This window comes from Cynocephalus volans, chromosome 1 (genome assembly GCF_027409185.1).
Source record: "Cynocephalus volans isolate mCynVol1 chromosome 1, mCynVol1.pri, whole genome shotgun sequence".
NCBI lineage: Eukaryota > Metazoa > Chordata > Mammalia > Dermoptera > Cynocephalidae > Cynocephalus > Cynocephalus volans.
In genome coordinates this window covers 82279862-82295496 of record NC_084460.1, presented here as the reverse complement: position 1 = coordinate 82295496, position 15635 = coordinate 82279862, and the positions used below count along the sequence as shown (strand labels likewise).

The window sequence follows — 15635 nt, the reverse complement described above, 5'->3', positions numbered from 1 at the left end:
ATCGAGCATCTGGATGCTACTGTTATTGCAGATGAGGAGAAATAGGATGTTTGAGTATCCCAGGGCTGTTTGCCAACAACCTGTCCTCCTTAACACCACTTTGAAATATGTTGAACTAGACCAGGTATCAGAATGTTCATAGATGTTAGAAAACTAAGGTACGTTTTCAAGTAGAGGAAAATGAAGTTAGATCTATGTAACTTTAGAGCTTCATTCATTCACTCATTCAAACACTTGTTCACTCATTCATGCAGTCAACCAACCAACCATCCATCCATCCATCCATCCATCCATCCATCCATCCATCCATCCATCCATCCATTGACAAATATTTATTAAGCACCTACTATCTGCCTGGGGCTCTGTTACACTGGGAATACAGTTTATAGACCTGTGTGGTCAAATACAGTAGCTACTAGCCACCTGTGGCTATTGAGCACTTGAAATGTGGCTGGTCCTAATTAAGGTGTATACAACAAATTTCAAAGATTTAGTGTGAAAAAATTTTAAATATCTCATTAATAACTTCTATATTGAAGATATGTTCAAATGGTAATTTTTTGATACATTAGGTTAAATAAAATGTATTATGACAATTAATCTCACCTGTTTCTTCCTACTTTTTTAATGTGGCTAATAGAAAGTTTAAATTACATATGTGGCTTCCATTACATTTCTATCATACAATGCTGTTATCCTACCTGCAGATTTTTTCCTGCTATTATTATATTTTGGGGAGACAAGTTGAGGGTACATTTCAGGAAAGATAATAAAAAATAAAGCAGAGGTGATGACCCATTGTGGTTAAATAATATTTATAAGTTTTAGGTGATTAAATTTTTGTTCTGAAAACTTTAATTTGGAAGTTAAATATCTAGGTCCAGGATTCTGGAATTGATAAAATGTAGAAAATTGGGGATGCTGCAACATTTTCTGCTTTCTGGTATTTTCTGAGTTGTCACTGTATATCCTAGATTCCTAAATATCTGTAGATTCCTGCTTGTATATGACAACACTAAAAAAGATGGCTTAGAAAGAAGCAAATACTTATGGAATGGGTTGTTTGCCATGATGATATTATGGGAATCGAATGGAGCTAACTTTGGTCTTGTCTCTCTTATTTGAAATTAAGACTTCTGGGTTGCATTATGTATTCACTGACCTGCTAGTAAGAAAAAATAAATAACATGAACTGTAATTAGCATGGGAATAATATTCAATAACTCAGGAATTCTATGAGATTAGCTAGTTTTGACAACAAGCTGTAAATAAAAAGTAAGAAAACTCAATTCCAAGTGTTTTACAAATTAAAAATTAATAATTTAATTTAATTAAAAATCATTTTTCAGATCAACAAATAAGTGTGCTTTTTTCTTTCCATTTTTAAAAGCTACGTAAACTAAAGTGTGTCCCTCTTTTTGCTGTTATTCACAGGTGGTATGTGGTTTACAGCCTCTGTTCATGACTACGGTCATGTTCAATCACTTCCTCCCTGGAGTAGTGAGAAGAGTATAGATACAGAAATTTACCTGGCATTTGGGAATGACAGAAAGCCAAACCAAAAAACTCCTAGTGTGGGTCCTCAGACACACAAAGCTCTGTGTCTATCTCTGTCCAGCATGACTCGTGTTGGCTTGAACTTTCTCTTGTCTAATGAGCTCAAGAGAAGATTTTGAAATACACGTTGGGAATTTATGGAAGTGAGAGAATTAAGAATATGAGTTTTACAGAGCACAAGGAACTGTTAGGGACTCTACTGGGAGGAATATAGCATCATAAGAAAGAAGAAAAGGGATGTGGGGTTGATTTTGTCTAGGATTGGAAAACATGCCATTGTTGCCAGATATTGTAGCAGAGACAGATGGCGTGGCAGATGCTTTGAAAGAAAAATGACTTACTACTAGGTGAACCAGAAAAAATAAACAAGGACAGGGGAAAAAGTAGACAAGTTCCCCTCTGTTGTCAGGAACGTCTTGCCATAGCCCTGAAATGTCTAATTGTATTCCACGGGGTTGCCAATTGCAAATGAAGCATCTCACCCCTTTCTTCACTGATTGCACATTTGGCATTGACAGCCATTCTTTTGAGAGGACTTGCTTTTCATCTATTGGTTTTCTAGGGAGGAAGGGAAGGCAACAATTAATTGGATATAGATGCCAATATATTATTATAGAGAAGGTGTTGCAGCTAATCTTTTTCTGGCACAATTGGTTGCTATACGATATGTGGAAACTGGATGAAACTCATCTTGGTTTATTTTAGAAATGCTCCCAATTAACTTTCTTTCATGGTACAGATCACATGAGAGGGGCTGGCATCCTAATAACATTTAAATGAAGTAGGCACACACGTGACCCTTGACGTGTGTGCCTGGATTATGTCAGGAGACTCTTCAGCGTGCCCAAGTTCCTGAATCCCACTCTATTTTGTAACCAGCGACGGAGAAGAGCTAGCGCTGAGTTGGGCTGGATTCTCTCATTCCCTAAGTGTTCAGATCTCTCAGATTCAAAATAGGTGCCTCAGCAAAATTATAATTTACTGTGTACTGTGGCTTCATGAAGTTGACAAGGAATGGTTGAAACCAATAAAAGTGATCTACGAATTCGAAGGATCTTTAATTTTAATGTATGTAGATTTAATGTATGATAATTCAACAATATATTCTTGGCAGTCACTGTGTGTCACTTATATTGAACAGAAATGGATGCAATTGAGCCTGAAACAGCTAAACAGCTAATTCAAGTCATTCCAACAAGAAAAGGATGTGAAAGATATTAAGGACTTTCTTGCCATTATCAAAAAGAAAAGTGGTTGAACAAGTATATGGTAATGGTTTTTCACTATATTTGAAGAAGAAATTGAAAAGTTAAAGGCTATAGAGTAACACTGACTAACAAAAGTTACTGTAGGGTTTCAAGAGTAATTTTGATTACAAACAACACTGTTTTTAGGAACACTGACAACCTTTCTCAGACAGACCCCGGTGTCTACGCCCAACTTAAATTCACATTCATACACATGTGATTTACAAAATCATTGCAAAAATGATTCTTAACAACCTGGAATCCAGAAACAGCTCAAACACCATTTTTTTTTTTTTTTTTTTCATTTTTAGAGGAGAAAATGTACCCAAGCCCACTTGGTAATCCTTGTCCCTTATTTCCTATTTCTTCTCTCTGTTTCGCAGATCAGTACTTCCTCTGTTATGATAAAGTAAAAAAGGCTAAGTGTAGAAAATGTGTTTCCAGAGACTAGTTATCAAACTTTGGCATTTCAATTGGGCCCACCTTGGAACAAAAGGGAATACTAAATTTGAGGATACACATTTTCTAAAAGTTAGGGAAAATTCACATGGAAGCTATTTCAATCTGTGACAAGTCCTACATAAAGAATTGCCTGCTAAGTCCTACTAGAAGAATAAGCCTCAGAGCTTGATGGGCCTGCTAGGAGTGGTTCTCCATTTGCAGGGGTGAGGGGGAACAGGCTACATTCTAGACAAGGTAGTTGATTGCTGCTGAGCTGCACACAAAATGCTATGTTCCTTGACCGTATCAACAAGTGGTAAATCTCCATTATTTGACACCCTTCATTATGCTTATGAACTTGGACAATGACTCATGATAAAATAGCTTCCTATTCTGCTTTGTGGAATTTTATGTGAAAATTAAGGAAAACGTAAATTTCCTCTGATTCCAGCAGAGGCTAGACAATGCTGCACTGACAAAGTCCATCAGACAGTAGCAGTCTTTTTCTTTTCTTTTAAACACTTTGAAGCTCCCTTCTAATAAATTTCAAGACATAATCAGTGTGTATACAACAGACATCATTATCTTGTTAGTATCACACAGCTTGGCTCCTAATTGAGAATTTCCTCCTTCTTCTATAGATACAGTACAAATTATGTTTTCTATTTGAAAGACTCCTACAATATATCCCTAAAATTAAAGATATGGGTAGGACCGGGAAAAAAAAAATCCTGAAAAATCTCAGATATTCTGCTATCCTGTACATGGTGTAATCGAAGCTATTCCAAAGAGAAAAACAGTCACTAGGCACTTAATATGGGAAGCAATCCCAGTTTTCCATAGACCCCACTAAATAGCATTTTATTTGATACTTTTGCTGACTAAATAACTCTAGTGCTCTGTTTTAAAGTGTCATTAGGATTCGTATTATCCTCTTAGTAAACACTTACACTTATAAAATGATTATGATTTTCTTTATCAAACACCTAATCTTTGCTTTGACAAAAATATGCATTTTTATATCATTTCAATGGGTAATTTCCAACACTGATATTGCTTTATAGTAAACTCCTAATCTACCCAGAATCAAGAAAGCAGAAAACTCTTATGAGAAAATTAGATGTAAATATATATATATATATATTCTTTGTAGTTGAGAAGGAGATAAATGGCAAGGAAAATAATCTTCGGAACATTTTTATGGCCAGATATGCAACCTATGGCAATTCATATGTACTTCAATCATTTATACCTTTTTACTACTTGTGTAAACCCTTCTATAATCCTACAGCAAGAATAAATCTTCACAGAGCCCGATATTATTACAAGATCCTGTACTGCCTTTTGAATCTTCAAGGACAACATTATCTTCAGTGTAATTTTATGTGGATTACACTATTCTAACTCTTTGAAAATTGATAATTCATGTCATGTTGTAAAATAAAACAACCAGAATATTCCTGTTTCCTCTTCTTTCCAAATATCTTCATTCTCAGCCACCTCAGGTAAGTGATAATCCATATGATTATAAACCTCAATTAACTGGAACATTCTTTTTAATTTGTTCTCCCAAACAATTCTCCTTTCTTGGTCATCCTAAACAGATTCTGTAAATAAATGTAAATTGAGGAAAGTCTGGTTTTAGGAAAATTCTGAAACCTTCCACTGGGAGACGCTTAAGCTATGGTCTTCAAACAGTTGTAACAATAGGGGATAAATGTTGTAGCTCCTTGAGAATCAACAATGAAATTGTGATGAAGTCGCTCCTGTAAAACCTCTGCTCATGGCACCACTTAGCGCTTGTTACCGTAGATTGGAAACTAATCAGACTTAGAGTCATAAAACAGGAAGACCCTCAGAGGACTCACTCTGCAACAATGATGGCTGGGTTATAAACTCTCCCTCCAGTTGATGTTATTGCTTTACCTGATGAAATCACAAAAGTTTAATGAACGTGGAAAAAGTGAGCACTGTAACCAGCAGGAGCCACATACCTAATGTCTTCAACTGCTAAAAAAAAAATCAAGAATTCAAAAATAAAGATGCAGGATGCAGAGCATTGGCTTTAAGGGCAAATATTGAGATGGAAAGGCATCGATCAGAACGGTTTTGATATTCGTATTCAATCAGATCAGCCTGAATATATTTCATTTCCTACTGTGATTAGAATAAGTCCTCAGGCTAGAATCAATAATTCTAGAGTCCTTTATTACATGTCTTCACTCACCTTCCATGGGGGTGTTACTGTCTGGTCGATTTGCAAAGACCACGTCCACATACTCTAGCTGCAGCCTCTGGAGGGAGCCCTTCAATCCTGGGAGAAGAGGCAGAAAAAAACCAAAAAAGTCCAAGTACGAGCACTATTAGAAAGAATTGCACTTTAGTTTCCTTCAAGAATTTACTTTTTTTTTTTTTAAAAAAGCATTGAATTCGTTAAAAAAAAAATACATTGAATACAATGTGTAAATTGGTCCCTAGAACCTTTTAAAAATACATCAAATGTTGACTTTGTCCCCAACAAAGAAGTCTTAGACCTTTTCAATGATATGAGCACTCTCACTGGAAAATACATACATAGTAATGATCTTTCACAGTGACTCAGTGTGGCAATATGCAGAAGCGAAGTATAGAATAAAAAGCAGCTTCTTTTCAAGAGTGTACATATTTCTTCTTGAAAAATGCAAATTAACGTTTATATTTTGAATTACTTAATGGGCTTATTGTGGGATGGAGATATATTTATCACACATAAAACCCACTAAAATGGTAAAAATCAGAAATAACTGACTGCCTAACCCCACGTAATGTACATGTGGCTTTTAATAGTAATATAAAGGGTTAGCAGGTGAAGGCTTCGCTCAACATCTTACCAAATGGAACAAAGTTTAAAGAACCTAAAACAAAATAACCTCTACCATTTCTATCATTCCCCATTCTTTTGGGACGAAACAAAGACACTAGGATCTGTAAAGACTTAAGAGGTAATATAAAAGAGAGAGTGAGAATTAAAGAAAAAAAAAATAGATCCAATAGCTAATGTTTCAGCCCTAACCATTTGATTACATTCCTACAAGTACTCAGAAAAAATTAATTAATTTCAGTAAAATTAATTCTTCCCTGAAATAGAATGTATTGTATGTAATGTTATGCAACCACAAGGATGACAGTGTTCAAGAATCATTTCATCTAATTTCCGTGAGGAACAGCATTTCCTCATCAGCCTCTTTAGTTCCTCAGGGAGACCGGAGGTTTTTCTCTTTTTATTATAGGCATAAAACTAATTGCATGCTAAATGAGGCTCTTATAATAAAATTTAAATTTGGCTCATTTAAATTTGATTTTTCAAACTGGTTTATCGGCCAGCCACAATTACTTTTCTGATGGGAAAATGGAGTGCTTGAATACAGTTCCGGAAATATTTTCCATTCACCGAGAAAGAATTGTCTGTGATGATAGCTTGTTAAAATCCTTGATGAGGAGATTAGGGCAGACAGGTGTTATGAGGTCTAATGCCTGCTTTTAAGAAGCTCCTGTGACTCAGGCTCAGGGTATCACCAGCTATCTCAAGGGACAGCTTGAAAGTAAACTTGCCTTAAAAAGTACCATGATATGAGCCTCTTTTTGGAAAAAATTGTATGTAGGGAGGAAGTAAGAGCAGGGCAGGACAACCAAGCAAACAAATAACAGAGCATCACAAAGGGTGGAATCTGCACTGTAGCATGCTTGTGGTCCAACTTGGCTTCTTAAATCTTTTTTAGTGACTCGGTTCTCTAATCTAGAGTGAGGCTAACAATACTCACTACTTTCAGCATCACTGCTCCAGCAAGCACTGTGTAAAATTGTCTATAGAAATGTAATGTGGTAAATTATACCATGGTGTTCACATTTGGGCAGGTTCAGAGGGAGAGAGTTAAAAACTAAAAGCCACGAATTTTCACTGGACCGCCTGGATTTGAAGGGAGGCATTTAATGTCAGTCATGGCCCATGCCTGCACAGGAAACAAGTGTCCTCCTTTCTGATGATGGCCCCCTTCCCATCGTGTCTCTTCCAAACAGCTCTGTGTGGGCTTGTAACTAGAAGGTGCTACAACTAACTTGCACTGTTGCAACACCGTGTAATCAGGCACTTCGCAGACTAAGTGTGACAAGTCATTTACTACTTCATGTCACGTGCTGGTATTGAGTCCCATTTTGATCCTGAAACTGTGCTGAACTCTGGGGGTATAAAGATGTGCAGACACAGTCCTCATCCCCAAGGAGCTGGCCGTGCCTGTTGACAGCGTCTATTGTTCAAGGTACAACGTGTATCCATAAAGAGACATGGACTTGATATAAAGGTCAGTCTTATTGTATTTGGTCATTTCTCACCTCTCAATTCTTTTTCTAAAAAACACTCCTTCTTCGAATGTGGGTAGAAATTCAATATTTCTTTCGTGAAACACTCTTAGTTGATATTTGGGCCCGTGAGCTCTACTCTGACTTTGAACTGGATTGAAAGGAGATTGTGCCCGTAAGAGACACTACCCACTTACTTTAAAAATCTCAATCACATAAAGTCTTGTGATCCATGGTATGAATTCTGGAATCCACGTGAGATTTAACAATACTGACGAGGGAAGATGGATGGGTGTGGTGGTGGGAAGGAAGAGGGGATTAAGCAGGGGAAATAATATGATCGGATTCTCATTTGGACTGATGGCTCTGCCTGCTGAGAAGCATCTGTAGGGGTGAAAGCAAGGATAGGGACTAGTGAGGAGGCTACTGCAGCAGAACTAGCTTTGACCACTTGGGTGAAAAGTTTTCAAATTCGGGACGAGTTGTGTAAGTAGAAACAAGAGGACTGGCTGGTGTGCTGGATACAGGCTGTGGAGGTTAGAGTAATCAAGGAAGACTCCTAGACTTTTGACCTGAGAAGTGAGGTGACTGGTCCTAAGATGGGGAAGTAAGGAGAAAGCAGCTCAGAGGTGGTGGTGAGAGCCAAGTTCAGTCTGAGCAGCACATCAGTCATCCACATGGAGCTCTTGGCAGCTAGATGGACCAGTCTGGCATTCAGTGGAGGTGGGGAATGGGGCTTGAGATCAAGGGCCCTAACTGGGGCTGGCCTTAACTTGAGATGTCTCTTAGGCTTTCTGAGCCTCAGTTTTCTCATTTATCCAAAGGTTAAATGGAGCTAGATGATCTTTCTGCTTTGATCTTTCACATGATTGAAAACCAAATCAGGTGTTCCTGTCTTTTCCTATTTGGATGCTCTCATCTTGCAGAAATAGGTAAATCTTAGCAACATAAAGACATGCTCAACAAATCTCTCCTTAAGAGCCATTTAGGATTTAGCTCCAATGAACAAAGTCATGTTCTATTTCCATTTAGCAAATGTTTGTTGAGCACTGGCTGGGGGCCAGGTATTGTTTTAAGTTTACGTAGACATGCAAAAATGCATTAACCCTGGCTCCAGAGGGGCAGCTGGGCAGCTAATCATAACCTAAGGAGGTAAGAGCTCCAGTGCAGTGAATACACTTGCTGAAGGCACTGTTGACACTAGCCTGTCCCTAGGCACAAACCCAGTGTCTGTGAGAGGTGGGAGATGAATATAGGAAAAGCAGGAGAAACCTCCCTGCCCTTGAGGAGATATCTGGAAGTTAACCAGCAGTTCCTCAAAAGTCTGCAGGATAATAAATTATGTAAAGAAAACAGCTTTCACATGACTACAGTAAAAAGAAAATCAGGAACTGTATTGTTTAGAAGGTGAACCTTAATTCAATGTAAGCCTATTTCACAGGAGCCTAAAGAAACATGCTTATTCCAGACATTAAACAGACTGGCATGGGTAGAGGTGGGTCAGGTGTTCAGTGTTGCAAATTGAACTGTGTAGAAACAAGAAAAGCAGAAGCTTGGAGATTCTGCAAGGGTTCTATTCAAGTATGGGGTGTGATCATTCCAGCTTGAAAAAAAATGTTGACTTAAACAAAGTACAGTTTCCCTATATAATTTTTCAGTTTCTTTTCAAGATACGCTCAGACACATCCGCTTCTCTTTTTAAAGGCTGCACTGTGTTTGAATCATATACCTGGCTGTGCCTCCCGTTATGAAACACGGTTATCCTGGGTGAATAATGTCAGTTTACTATGAACATGCTGGAAAGGAATCTCTAGTGAGTCCATTTGTTCAGAAATTTATTCTTTAATTGAAAAATCATAAGTTATCTTTTTAAAAAGAAGTTCAGAGAGTAACATTCAACATTTGTCATTCATTAAAAAGTTTCAAGTGAGCTTTTTCAGCTTATTTTCCTTTCCTGCTCCCAAAACGATGGCTGTGTGTTTGTTTTGAATCATACAACAAAACTGTTTACCTGAAAGGCAAATGTTGACTTAGACACACCTTTTGACTGTAAAAGCACACAATTTAATTATTCTTACTATGTAACTTACCCAAGCTATTTCTATTCCTTTATGTCGGCCACTAAAGGAATTTATCTGCTAAATTCTAACACTGGCACAAATTGGGGCTTAATGAATGTTTGTGGAATGGCTGAATGAATATATAGAATTTTAGAGCCTGAGAAGACTGCAGGGTTCTAAATGGATGTAATAAACCTATTATTGAATTTTTTCTCCCTCTTTGTGGATCTAAGGAGAATGTTATACCTAACTGGATCTAAGTCAGAGAATTTGGGCTTATTAAAAAGGCCTTTCATATGATTTTTTTCAAAACTATATTATATACACATCTGTCAAGCTCATTTTATACTCTGTAAACTAACTCAGGTGGCCAAGATCCCCCCGCACACAAGCGGTCTGAACTGGTGTGAATTGGACTTCTGTCTTATCCTCTAACAGTGCTTCTCAAATTTAATATGCATATGAATCTCCAATGTTATATAAGGCCACCTTTGTCACCGAACAAGTATCAGTGAACTTAAGGATGATGATTCGTAAACCTCTTCAAACTTTATTTTGGGTTTAGAAATCTCACGTCCGTGCTTTTCTGCAAAATTCACTCAATTCCCTAATTTCAGCCTGTCTAGAAATACCCTTCAAGCTGACTCTCTTGTACTCACAAGCCTTTGTCTTTGGTTGAAACTATAAACTGCAAAGTAACACCAACAATAACAACAACATCATAAATGATTTCAATTCTTCAATCTGAAAAGTTTGAACTTTCGTGTTAAAGTTTGAATCTGGGTCAGCTTGAATTTCAGCTGAACTGGTTTATCCGTCCTGAGACACTAGTTCCTGAGAGAATTCAGACTTATTTAAAGGAAGAGGGAATTTAAGGTATTTCTATTAAGCTGATGAGGCCTGAAGAAAACCGATTTAAAAGAGAGAGGGAGAATTCTGAAATTAGGCACACACACTCCATTAAAGCAATGGAGATTTGGTGAAGAGGACAGTAGCAGACCTTCTCCATTCTTTTTCTCTTCAATTTTATATTTCTTTGTTGTTTACCAGCGTGCACCATTTCCTGAATTTCTCTTTTTTCTAGTCAGTTAGATTAATAAGAAAAATAAACACACAAGAACTTTTCAGGCAGTGCACTGCTGATCTGTTCTTTCAGCTTGATACTGCAAGCCAGCCTGGATTATTTCTGATCAACACACTCTGAAGTTCAGGACACAAGTCATGGGCAAATGCTAGAGCAGGAGTGGTAACAATTTTGAGGGGCAGGTTGGGTTTGACTTCAGTGTCAAATTGGACATGAAGGCCTGAGAAGGGATCCTGTGTGGGTGAGGGATCCGGAAGCTCTCTCTAGGGCTAGAAGGTGGTCATTCATTGAGGCAGCCTCAGAATGTCATCCTTCTAGTGAAGAGTGTCCTTATCCATAGACTGCAGATTAACAGTTGCATTTATAAGAACAATAGTGATGATATGATGACAAAAATCACATTTATTATGTGGTAGAACTATGCTCAAAGTGAATTATCTAATTTAAAACCTGATACAGTAACTTTATGAGGTAGGAATATTTACAGTGTAATTTATAGTCAAGGAGACAGAGGCTTTGTGAAATTAAGTATCTTGTACAAAGTCACCCAACTCATAAATGACAGAGATGCAACTTGAACAAAAGTCTGTCTGCTTCCAAAGTCCATATGCTTACAAATATATTAAAAAGCAGTTAGTGACAAATACCAAACTCAGATACAATTATTATTGTTAAATGTGTGTGTGTGTGATGTTTCAAGATCTGGCTTCAAAATCTCCATTTTAAATTAAATGAGTGAATACTGAAACTATTTTTTTGTTCTACTGCAAATCTAAGATATTTCAAAGTAGTCATGTTTATAGGTCAATAAAGATCTCCAAGTTCCAAACTGGGATGAATATCCTCAATTAAACATTATCTTTTAGATTAGGTTCGTGGAGAGAAAAAAGTTTACAAATAACTAACAAAGAGTGAATGATGCTAATATACAAAGAGCTCCTGTGAATTAATAAGACCAAGTCAAACAATTCAAAATAAAAACAGTCTAAGAACATAAAGAGTTAATTCCCAAGAAAAGCAGCACAAAGTTATGAAAAAAAGCTCAAACTCACTGGTAAATAAATGCATAAATAAGCAAATAAAACCAGCTCATCTAACAGATTGGTATACTCTTTTTTAGAAAATAATTTTGTGATAAAATATGCATTATTCTTTGTTTTATTGGTCAAATTTGCATTATTCCATGTTAGTGACCTAATAGTGCCACTACTAGAATCTATTCCATTTACATAAGGATGGTCACTTGTGTAATTCTTTGTAACAGAAAAAACTGAAAATAACCCATAAGTTGTGTGTTGTGTGTGTGTGTGTGTGTATGTGTGTGTGTGTGTGTGTATGTGTGTGAATGTGTATATGTAAATGTATTTTAATTGAGGAAGAAAGGCAAGGTTCAGGTTAATATTTATAACCCTGTTCTATTGTTTTAATACACATGTATGTTTTTATATTTTTTAAATATAAGTGAGTGTACAGATAGAGGAATAGATAAGTCAGTGTAACTGTAAAGGAAAGTTGGGAAGCACACGCGAAACTGCCAGACTGTGGGAGGAGATGAAACGAGCATAGAGAGCACTTCACTTTTTTACTTTAATTTTTAAAGTGGTGGGAATAGAGTATATTTTGGTTTTGGTGACATTGGTATTTCATAAATAGAATCATTTCTAAAAAAGGAGAAAATCATCTGTCTTCATGATTAATCATAAATCCAATGTTACATAAATCTTGGATTTTTATGAAATAGTTTGTTAACTAGTATAAGGATGTTGGAAATATATAGCATCCCCTTCTAACTTTTTTTCTTCATTGTGAAAGGTATAAGTGTAAAAATTTGTAATACATGGAAAAGCAAGAAATAAATAAAAATTACTCAAAATTCTCACAATCCTCACAATGAAGTAGAGTAGTAGTACTTTACTACATAATGGTTCCTGTGGACTGTTCTATTTCCTGTTTATTTCTAAACTTTGTAAAGTTTTGAGTACCATCGCAAAAGCAATGGCACAGCCAATCAATTACCCAGTGGTCATTTTCTACAAAGTTTTTTTATGCATGTAAATTTTTTTCCTTCCATTGTGTTTTGAACCTATGTGGTTGATAACTTTCTTGAATCAGGAGCCCACAAACGAAAATAAAATTGAAGCAGCAGTACCCACCTTCAATAATATGCTTTCTTGACAACCCTCTTTCTGTTTCAGCTCTGCCAAGAAAAAGAAGCAAATGACTTTGAGTTGGGGAGTGCTTTTTAAAAAAAAAATCTCTTTCAAAAGTGCATAATAATAATAACTTGTACTTAGACTAGATTGCTAATTTTATACCCTTTTTTCGGAAAATTATGCACCAGTAGAGGCTGAAGAGAGAAGGCTGGCGCACAATGAGCCCCTTTTCTTTGGAGATCCCAGGAAATGAATAAACCATGACTGTCACCATGCCATTAATATCATTCAGCACCAGGTACAAGTTAATGACAACTCAGCCACAAGCACCCAGTCTGTACATAATTTGACACACAGTTCAACCTTCTTACCTAGTTCTTAACCAATCTAAAGCAAAAATAAAAATAAAAAAGGCTTGTTGTAAGTTTGTAAGTTTGTGAATTTACTGTAAGATTGTCAGGCTGCTGCTATAAGCTTTTCAGAGAAAGGAAACAAATTTGAAACTGCTTTTGACTTCCGAAAGAAATTTAATAACTATTTTCCTCTAAAATGTGATGAACCAAGTCTTCCTTAAATTAATATCCTAAAAAGACAGACCATTAGTCATAAGGAGTTTTGCTTTCCCAGATACTTCTCAAGCTTTGGCCAAGTAGAAAGAAATATGGTCCTTGAACTTTAAAGTATTGATGAAATATTTCTTCAACATCAACACCTGTGGCAGCCTCTTTTTAAAATATAGTAGTTTAGTATTCACCTTTGTGAATGTATCTTTATTCTGTATCTTTTATAAGTATATTAGACAATTCTATATGTATTACATTATGGTTCTTGTAGATTGTCTCATTTCCTGTTTCTGTCTAAACTATGGACAAGGTTTTATGTTCCATTGCAAAAGCATCAAGCAACGGCATCATGAATCAAAGTATAGGCAATGAAAATCCACATTTCTCATAGGTACCATGTTGCTTTATTTTTATACAGACTACAATAATAATAAAAATCTAAATCCATCTTTTTTGTCTTCACATCATCATAAGTAAGCTCAAAAACAACAATAAAATATGAGTATATGTGTATATACATATATATATATATATATATTTATAATATATATTTTGGTAGCTGGCCAGTATGGGGATCCAAACCCATGACACTGGTGTTACAAGGCTGCACTCTAATCAACTGAGCTAACTGGCCAGCCCTTATACATATATATTTTGATTAGAAATTTCCTAAAGAAGAACTGGCTCTGCCTTCTATTTTATTTAAATAACTATTTTAATAAATAAATAAAATATCCTATTTTATTTAAATAATTTTTAAATAACTATTCCCTATCAATTATTGGGAGATAAATAAGGTTTTGTTTGTTTTTGTTTTTTAAGACTTCGGCATTCTTTCTTTGAGATTTCCATAAAAAGCACAGTGCCAACAATTGTTCCAGTACATAGAATAGCTTGCTGTCTTCTTACATGTTTGTCAAAAAGCCCAGCTTTCTAAGTCCTGCTGAAAAATGTAAGTACCAGTCCACCAGCAGGCCAATCAGAAGCCAATTCATCCTGTGAAATTTGTTTGGCATCCAAAACAGAGAGAGGACTTCGCTTTCATTTGGCCTGACAGCAAGTGATACAGGTAGCTCCGTGTTATTCTCCGATGGTCTGGTCCTTTGATCAGCACTTTCAGAGCCCTCTGCGGAAATGATCAGAGACTTACAAGGGGAGCCAGACAAGATGTTTTTATCTTTGCATTCCATAGAAGACTGAGTTTTGGCAGATTTGAGTAGCTTTTCTTCTGTGATGCTTTGTGCTTATTTTCTTTTCCTGAGATTTGAACTCTATTTTGGAAATGGTTCCAAGTATGAGGTTGGTATTTGAAAAATCTCCATGAATCACTTAGTAACAAGTGACCACATGCTTTTCACTGAATTTCTCTGGGAGTATCTTGCTAAAATTGAATCCTGGCTAATTGCTATTTTCTTAGTGTGAGAAAAAAAAATCCTTATCTCTATGCCAATTAATTTTAGTATGTTAGATATAAAATAGTTGCCTAAAAGGATAAAAGCATGAATTACTAGTTGTTTCCTGTTCTGTAGGGAAAATAAAAGGTATTTAACTTACTTTCCACCCCAGTAGAGTTTGGTTGTTATGACCAGGCTGGACCTCCTGTATACCAAACAGAAAAACACAGAGAAATAGAAATAAATTGTGGGTTATTGTACTGAGTCATATTATTATTATAGTACCAGAAAGAATTTGTTATTGTAATTCACATTTTAAAAATGTGGTAAAGAGATAAATTTGTTAATTCAAGTCGCTGAAATGTAAGGACAAAGAGAAACTGGTGAGCAGGGACCTGAAGTCGGATCTTAGAGGAAGGGGTGCCAGGGAAATGGTTTCACCTGGAGGGGCTAGAAGAGGAGGAGGCAGGGCCAGCAAGCCCTGAATGGGGTGCAAGGTGAAGGTGAATGGTAGGCCAGCCTGGAGCATCAGAAATAGTACCTGAGAATGTAAGTGAAAGGAGTTAAAGGATGTATTGCTTTAGTAGTTCAAATGAACAGCCACCAACTAATACTTAAGTAGCATCTGGCATTACATTGATTGTGCATGAACTTTGCTTGGGAGGAAGTCCACTCTCTGCCAAGGACCCTGGACCTGAGTGGCTGTGAGTTATTATGCCCTCCACCCATCATATTCACAGGCAGGAACTGACTACATGGAAATATGAATGGGGACATAAATTATAACACTCAATAAATATT

At 36.4% G+C, this 15635-nt stretch overlaps 1 protein-coding gene across 5 annotated transcripts in view; it reads right to left on the bottom strand.

Moving 5' to 3' along the window:
• The window catches only part of KCNAB1 (potassium voltage-gated channel subfamily A regulatory beta subunit 1), a 406409-nt gene that overhangs the window by 52623 nt on the left and 338151 nt on the right, over positions 1 to 15635 (bottom strand). For 3 of the 5 annotated variants that reach the window (XM_063094889.1, XM_063094896.1, XM_063094901.1), the window contains exons 6-8: positions 14995 to 15039; positions 12878 to 12921; positions 5473 to 5559 (exon numbers count right to left, since the gene is read on the bottom strand). In XM_063094889.1, coding sequence (XP_062950959.1) covers positions 5473 to 5559; positions 12878 to 12921; positions 14995 to 15039 — 176 coding nt within the window. The remainder of the gene's footprint in view (positions 1 to 5472; positions 5560 to 12877; positions 12922 to 14994; positions 15040 to 15635) is intronic. The other 2 variants (XM_063094906.1, XM_063094914.1) reach the window with 1 other exon arrangement.